Source organism: Chanodichthys erythropterus, chromosome 15 (genome assembly GCF_024489055.1).
Source record: "Chanodichthys erythropterus isolate Z2021 chromosome 15, ASM2448905v1, whole genome shotgun sequence".
Taxonomy (NCBI): Eukaryota; Metazoa; Chordata; class Actinopteri; order Cypriniformes; family Xenocyprididae; genus Chanodichthys; species Chanodichthys erythropterus.
In genome coordinates this window covers 19,138,368-19,147,255 of record NC_090235.1, presented here as the reverse complement: position 1 = coordinate 19,147,255, position 8,888 = coordinate 19,138,368, and the positions used below count along the sequence as shown (strand labels likewise).

At 39.9% G+C, this 8,888-nt stretch overlaps 1 protein-coding gene across 1 annotated transcript; it reads right to left on the bottom strand.

Moving 5' to 3' along the window:
- Nucleotides 1-4,304: 4,304 nt before the first annotated feature.
- Nucleotides 4,305-7,119, bottom strand: gpr3 (G protein-coupled receptor 3). Its single transcript, XM_067412266.1, has 2 exons — nucleotides 6,941-7,119; nucleotides 4,305-5,646 (listed from the first exon to the last, which is right to left on the bottom strand). Exon 2 carries the CDS (start codon nucleotides 5,642-5,644, stop codon nucleotides 4,664-4,666), a length of 981 nt encoding a protein of 326 aa, XP_067268367.1. The 5' UTR covers nucleotides 5,645-5,646; nucleotides 6,941-7,119; the 3' UTR covers nucleotides 4,305-4,663.
- Nucleotides 7,120-8,888: the final 1,769 nt, after the last annotated feature.

The window sequence follows — 8,888 nt, the reverse complement described above, 5'->3', positions numbered from 1 at the left end:
ATTAAAAGTGCCCTAGAACCCCTTTTTAAAAGATGTAATATAAGTCTAAGGTGTCCCCTGAATGTGTCTGAAGTTTCAGCTCAAAATACCCCATATATTTTTTTTTATGAATTTTTTTAACTGCCTATTTTGAGCCATTATTACATATGTACCGATTAAAGGTACAATTTGTGATATTTGTTTCCGCTAGAGGCCTATTCAAAACAAAGGCGTAGTTTGATGACGCCAAGTTTTAGAGCGGAAACTTGGGACATGTGGTCTCCATCTCAACGGACGGTGCAAAAGAATAGGGATTGGAGTCTGGAAGAACTCATGTTCGTGGATGTGATTATTAACGTTACTGTAGTATGAAGCAGAGCAGGACCGAGTGTTGTGGGAGCTGAACGAGGAGCTGGAGCGATTGATCAACACACGCCTCACGAGCAGCGTGACTTTTATTATGACACAGTCGCCGGCGCCGCTTCCGCTTTTCCGGTCATGAGTTTACGGGAGCTGGCTTGTCGACAGAACCAGCGGCAGATGGTAAACAGTAATTATAGTCCACAAATAAGTAACACAATCCACCATAAAACGTGCAAGAAGTAAATAAGGAACTGCTTGAAGCAAGCTAGTGGTTTGCTGGACGCTAGACTCTACTTCCGCATTTGTCCACGGCACTGTTGCCATGTGGCTTCTACGTCAGTAAAGGCGGTAACAAAGGTAACTGCGTCATTGACAGGCGACTGCACTGCCCCGTGTCACCGTTTAGAATGGGAATTTTCTCATGATTTACAAGTAGTTGAAAACATTAGAGATATTGTTTGTAATCAGCTGGACATAATATATAACACTAGCCTAGTGGTTTTTGGATATTTTACTGCAAAAATTTTACATATTGTACCTTTAAGCGTGCAGCCCCTTTAAATCTCCCGCTCCCCCGCCCCCGTGAGCTCTCAACTGCCTTATTAAACAGCAAACACAAAGTTCACACAGCTAATATAACCCTCAAAATGGATCTTTACAAAGTGTTCATCATGCATACATCAATTCCTGTGAGTATAGTATTTATTTGGATGTTTACATTTGATTCTGAATGAGTTTGAGGCTGTGCTCCGTGGCTAACGGGTTAATTCTACACTGTTGGAGAGATTTATAAGAATGAAGTTGTGTTTATGAATTATACAGACTGCAAGTGTTTAAAAATGAAAATAGCGACAGCTCTTGTCTCCGTAAATACAGTAAGAAACAATGGTAACTTTAACCACATTTAACAGTACATTAGCAACATGCTAACGAAACATTTAGAAAGACAATTCACAAATATCACTAAAAATATCATGATATCATGGATCATGTCAGTTATTATTGCTCCATCTGCCATTTTTCGCTATTGTTCTTGCTTGCTTACCTATGATGATTATTCAGCTGTGCACAGATCCAGATGTTCTGCCCTTGTCTAATGCCTTGAACATGAGCTGGCATATGCAAATATCGGGGGCGTAAATATTAATGATCCTGACTGTTACGTAACAGTCGGTGTTAAGTTGAGATTCGCCTGTTTTCCATAGGTCTTTTAAACAAGCTATAGGAATATTTTGGTACTTCATAGAAAATGAAGAATACAACAGTCCAGCCTATAATATGACTTTGTTTTTATGGGCCTCCTTTATAAAATTTTGTGTAGAAACCGTCCTACATTTGATCTTACGATCATTTCTCAAATGTGCCTACGTGTGATTCAGAGAATTTATTAATTTGAACATTTTATAAATGAGGCCCCAGATCATCTACAAAGATTTGAAGTTGGGATGTTATGTTTAAATAATTTATAAATGAGTATTTATTGTATTTACCTATAATTAGCCTATTTACTAGTTAAATTAAATTAAATAACACACATTAAATTAAATAACACACACTCACAACACCAAGGACTATAACTATCAAGTTTTAACAAACGGTGTGTTCCAAATGGGATATATCGCCCAGTGCGCGCATGTTCATGATAATTTGCAATTTACAGATTTCACATCTGAAAGAGAGGCGTACACTCGTTTTCTGTGTGTACGTTCATTCTATGAATCACACATAGGCACATCGGAGAAAAGATCGTAAGATCAAATTTAGGACAGTTTCTACACGACATTTTATAAATGAGGCCCTAGGTGATTCTAGATATTCTTAGCTTTTAGTATCACTGGGATAATATAGTTTTTAACATGCTCTGTAGAGCAGTTTGTCCATTTAGGGCTACTGTAGAAACATGCCTGCGCAAAATGGCAACTTCACATGTAAGGGGACCTGATGTAATAAATACAACGTATTTATTACGTTCTAATGTAATAAATACAACAGTTCATTGTAGGGTCTTTATGCACCACTGAAAACATAGTTATGTATATTATATTGCATTTCTGTCAGTAGATACTCATAAAATGTACACATTGTGCCTGTGTAATGTGTAATATTAAAGGTGTCCTAGAATGCTTTTTCACAAGATGTAATATAAGTCTAAGGTGTCCCCTGAATGTGTCTGTGAAGTTTCAGCTCAAAATACCCAATTTTTTTTTTTTTTTTTTTTGTAACTGCCTATTATGGGGCATCATTAAATATGCACCAATTCAGGCTGCTTCCCCTTTAAATGCTCACGCTCCCCGCCCCCAAGCTCGCGACTCTATAATACATAGCATAAACAAAGTTCACACAGCTAATATAACCCTCAAAATGGATCTTTACAAAATGTTCGTCACGCATGCTGCATGCATGCATCGGATCATGTGAATATAGTGTTTATTTGGATGTTGAGGCTGTGCTCCATGGCTAACGGGCTAAAGCTAACATTACACACTGTTGGAGAGATTTATAAAGAATGAAGTTGTGTTTATGAATTATACAGACTGCAAGTGTTTAAAAATGAAAATAGCGACGGCTCTTGTCTCTGTGAATACAGTAAGAAACGTTGGTAACTTTAACCACATTTAACAGTACATTAGCAACATGCTAACGAAACATTTAGAAAGACAATTTACAAATATCACTAAAAATATCATGATATCATGGATCATGTCAGTCATTATCGCTCCATCTGCCATTTTTCACTATTGTTCTTGCTTGCTTACCTAGTCTGATGATTCAGCTGTGCACAGATCCAGACGTTAAAGCGGAACTCAGTAAGATTTGCAAAGATCCCCCTACAGGTTCCTTCAGTGAATCACACTGTCGTAAATTCTCCAAGCGCAGCTCTGGACTACAACGACTACAAAGCTCACCAGCGCAGTAGTTTTGCAAATACAGTACAAGAAATCTCGATGGAGGTGGGTAATTTTCAAAATTATCTTATAAAGTCATAATATATACATTGTTTTTGAATTACTGTAAAGCATTTTGTCACTCTTGCATGAACGTGAATATGAGGTGAGATTGTGTCGGGTCGGCGAAGCTCAACTTGCAAGTGCTGTTTTTTGGCGTAGACGTGCCAGAGGAGGTTAGTGCACGCCTCAAACACACCACTATAAGTCAATTAACCATCGTAAGACAACTATTTATGAAGGTAAAAAAAAGTTACTTAGTTCTGCTTTAATACTGGCTTGTCTAATGCCTTGAACATGGGCTGGCATATGCAAATATTGGGGCGTACATATTAATGATCCCGACTGTTACGTAACAGTCAGTGTTATGTTGAGATTCGCCTGTTCTTTGGAGGACTTTTAAACAAATGAGATTTATATAAGAAGGAGGAAACAATGGAGTTTGAGACTCACTGTATGTCATTTCCATGTACTGAACTCTTGTTATTCAACTATGCCAAGATAAATTCAATTTTTCATTCTAGGGCACCTTTAAAGATTTAGAAATTTTGTTTGTTTTATTTCATCAAGTTAAACTAAATTAAATGAGAAATGTTTTAACGCGATGAAATAAAATACATTTATTTAATATTTTATTTCAGGTAGCAAACTTTTTTTTATGATTTTAGTCAGCTATAGTAATCCTGATTCTTTGGATTAATATTTCGATATTTCACACTTTTGATATAATAATATTTGCAATAAATACAACAGAAAATGTACAAACGTTACAATTTATTATTTATAAACATTTTCCATAAAACATCTCATTTCAACAATAAAACATTCACTCATACATTTGGACATTTTGTGCAACATTAATACATTGTAAGTGCAAACATGACATTTATGAAGTATAAAAAACATCAGCCAGAATAACAAATGGCAAATCATTTGATTGATTGGTAAAAACGAACGAAATTCAAACAAGTTTCAGCTTAAAAGTCAAGTCATTGTCATAAAGTGCAAATGATTTCGATTCCATCAGTAACTCTGAACTTCAGAGGACATAAAATGAGGCACAAATCTGAGACATTAAAGCGAACAGAACAGCTTCTGCTTGGACCCCTTTAGTTGGCAACTAGCTAAAAGGATACAGTGGCAGTTTTCTCAATATATAACGTAAAAAAAAGGATACATACTGCTACATAAACCCTTTTTTGAGTTAAATAAAACAATGCAGAGTAGATCAGGTCACTGACAGTGGTCATGGTAACTTTTCAGACAGGAGATTTGGCAACTGGCACAGTGACGTTCCCAAACAGGAACAGACATAAAATGTGAAACACAATCTTTAATGGCACCATAGAATCTTGTGAAGTGTTCAGCACATGATGTCAGACATCACTGGGAGTGTGTGTGTTTTTACTGGGGGTGTTTGGTAGACAACAGCAGCAGGCCTGTCGCAGCACTCTCTGTATGTGTGTGTTTCTGTAGGCATAGATCAGAGGGTTCAGCAGAGAGTTTCCTGTGACCGGAACCAAAGTGGCGTAAGTATACAGAGCCGGCGACGATCCGTCGGCCAGAAGACCATACAAGGCGAAGGGCATCCAGCAGCTGGCGAATGTGGCGAGGATGAGGGCGAGGGTGTGAACCCGACGCCGCGTGTGCGTGCGAGCGGAAGGAAGCGTGTGCCTCTGGAGGGCGATTTGGTGCGAGTGCCGAAGTACGACGCTGCAGATGCGGGCGTTCAGCTGCAGCATCAAAGCCAAGGTCAGCAGAAAGCCGCCGCACAGGGTCGCGAGGTGCACTCGGGTCAAAGGGCGAAGCACGCTGCAGGATTCTACGTCGTGCAAGCAGTTCCAGCCCAAGGCAGGCAGTGCGCCCTGAAGACCCGCAATAGTCCAGCCGAAGGCCAGAGCGCAGAGCGTTTGCGCGTGGGTGCGGTGGGACCCGTAGGTCAGCGCGCGATGCAGCGAGAGGAAGCGGTCCAGGGTGATGCCCAATAGAGAGAACACGGACGCGCAGAGCGCGCTCACCAACAGACCCACACTACCCAGCTCTAGCGCTTCCGAGTACACGCATCGCCGAGACAGGAAGTGCAAAAGGAGCCCCACCCCTGCCAGGAAGTCCGCCCAGGCCAGGCTGCCGATTAGCAGGAACATAGGTGCCCTCAGAGACGACGAGGAGAAGATGGTGGCCACCACGATCGCATTCTCACAGCAGATCAAGATTCCTGATACGCACAGGGCGATGTCCCATGGGGTCAACAATGTGGACTCCAGGGGTTTAGGGGTCACATTGGACGAGGTGAGCTCCAGCAGTTGGTCCATCGCCAAGATGACTTCTAAGCCCACTTCAGAGTTGTTCAGGGCCATTTCTGTGAGGGAGGGAAAGAAGGCTTAGTCACGCAATCCACAGCAGGGTGACTGTCAGCACTACAGCTTCTGCACTCCACGCTAACGTCTGACCTCATGATGACATGCAGAGTAAGATGATCAGCAGTCTTATTGAAGCTGACACTACACTACAAGTATGGCTGGAGATGCTAGCAAGGGCAAAACCAAATTGAAAACACGTTTTAATTTGTAAAAATAATATTTAATTATAATACACATTCTGCATTAAAAACATGTATACGTAATATAATCTAATATAAATACACTATTACTACAAACTAGATTTTTATGCTCACCAAGGCTGCAATTATTTGATTAAAAATACAGTAAAATCAGTAATATTGTGAAATATTATTACAATTTAAAATAAATGCTTTTTATTTGAATATATTTTAAACTGTAATTTATTCCTGTGATCAAAGCTGAATTTTCAGCATCATTACTCCAGTTTTCAGTGTCACATGATCCTTCAGAAATCATTCTAATATGATGATTTGCTGTTCAAAAACATTTATTATTATTGTTAAATTTGACAAACATTTTACCCCCCCCCCCCCTAAAATTCTAAATATCTTTGATGCCAACTATATTATATTAAATGATTTGTCAATTCTTATATTAATATAATAAAATATTAATATTTAATATTCACATCTGTATATTGGGCACACTACTTGCATATAAATATATATATATATATATATATATATATATATATATATATATATATATATATATATATATGTGTGTGTTATTTATTTATATTTATGTTCTTTAGTCATAGTTTCATGGAAAGGCTATTTTGAACTGAGGCCAATATGTGCCCAATTTACCACTTATTAACATCATCAATCTATTTTAAAGCAATGTTTCCAGCCTCTTTGTCTTATAACCATGCAGCCCCATAAGTAAATCTCTCATACTATACTATACTATATATTTTTCTTTTAACTCACATGAAAGTGTACAGCCTATAGTTTTATGCACATTACATTATCATTAATAACAATCCAAACAAACTGACACTTACTACATCATTTCAGTAGGGTTTGTAGGTTTAAGCAAATGAAATATTTCCATATATCCCCTGACACGTGCACCTGCATGGGAATCACCGTTTTGAAGTTCAGGCAGACTCACATTCACGGTTATGTAAGATATACGAGAAGAACCAATGCCATCTCGTAATGCCTTAAATATTCTCCCTGCGCATTTCTGATAACACAACCAGGCTTCTAGTCAACTTGAAGCAGATAAAGATGCATAAAGACTCACGGAAGCGTTAGAAGATTGCAAAGCGGACTGTTCTTCACGCCACCATCCAGCTGGAGGTCCTTTAGAGCGCGCGCAGAAATCTGAGCTCCACTGAATAACGGGGTCCGCAGAGACGCGTGCAAATCCAGATCTTGTGCAAAAGATATCTTGCAAAGCGAGGTTCCTTAGTAGCTCCGCTGTGTTCAGTCTTTCGAGCGCTTCTGTATAACACTCAGCTCCGGTGGGCTGCGAGCTATACCCTCACCGATTCCCCTATGACGTCAGTTACGATGATGAGGGGCGATTCTGCCCCGGTCGACCAATCAGGGGACTCGCAGGAACACCAGCCTCTGTCGTAATTTCATTCATAAAAATACCGCATTCTTTCACCCCGCCCACTGCGACGGCGGGAGAGAGGACAAAGTGTAATCAATTGGCCTTGTTAAAGAGCAAAAGACACAGTCAGGGCCTTTACTGGAAAAATCTCTGATAAATGTTACTAACACAGCACAACACAACACACACAATACTAATCAAGCGTGTGTTTTGCATGCGCGCGCGCGCGTCTGTGTGCGCACGAGCGAGAGTGAGTCACTGCTGTCCATGGTGCTGAAAAAACTGGCTTGCTTCGTTGATGATGACGTCAGTTGTGCCGCACTATTTGGGTACGTGGCACAGTTATTACTTGACAAAATCACTAACACTAACTCCCATGTGTTCATCTATGACCTTGTAAGTGACTAAACTAAATGGATCATGGTGCAAAAGAGGAATGCGCGCGCGCACGCACACCTATCTAATTTGCAATTTATTTAAACGTTACTATTCGGATGGCTGAAGGTTATAGCTATGACATAATTTCCCTGCAGATGATGCAGATTATGGCTCTTCCCGGCAGATTCGGCGCGTGGGCGTCGCAGTGCCCGCGTGGCTCTGCATTTCAATGAAGTAGGTGGGCGCGCGCTACAATACGGGGAACTCTCCTGTTCTCCATAAAAGGGCTTGCGCTTCCGGTGGTCACCAGCTGGAGGAATCTTATAAGGGTTGAACCCCTTACTGAACAATTTGTCAAACAGTGGTAGCTGTGTTGTGGAACATTATAGCTGGTTTCTAACTGGTCTAAGATGGAAATTAGATGTTGTTATTTTTAAGTTGGTTGGCTACCTTAAGCTGTTGTGGAATGAATATGGCCTTGTTCACAGACAGGGCTCAGATTGAGCCAGGGTTAGGCCTTAGTTCAAGTTGCTTTTATAAACATGCCTTAGAAGTAAACATTACTGGTGTACATTTTGAGACAAAACAAGTTGCTTTCATGTAAAAAGCCCTCAAACATGCATTTTAGTCTGGGACTAGGCTTAAAGGAACACTCCACTTTTTTGAAAATAGGCTCATTTTCCAACTCTCCCAGTTAAACAGTTGAGTTTTACCATTTTTGAATCCATTCAGCTGATCTCCGGGTCTGGCGGTACCACTTTTAGCATAGCTTAGCATAGTTCATTGAATCTGATTAGACCGTTAGCATCTCGCTCAAAAATGACCAAAGAGTTTCGATATTTTTCCTATTTAAAACTTGATTCTTCTGTAGTTACATCGTGTACTAAGACCTTACTTACTTGCCAACTTTTCATTTTCCGTCGGCCTTAGTAAACAATACTACTAAAGAAGAGTAAAGTTTTAAACAGGAAAAATATCAAAACTCTTTGGTCATTTTTGAGCGAGATGCTAACGGTCTAATCAGATTCAATGAACTATGCTAAGCTATGCTAAAAGTGGTACCGCCAGACCTGGAGATCAGCTGAATGGATTCGAAAATGGTAAAACTCAACAGTTTAACTCTAGGGGAGTTGGAAAATGAGCCTATTTTCAAAAAAAGTGTTTCTTTAAGCCTCATCTGTGAAACCGGGAGTATATGTTATAGCTGGTTTGTTGGCCCTGGGTATACTTAGTTTTTTTACGCGTGCGCTAGTCG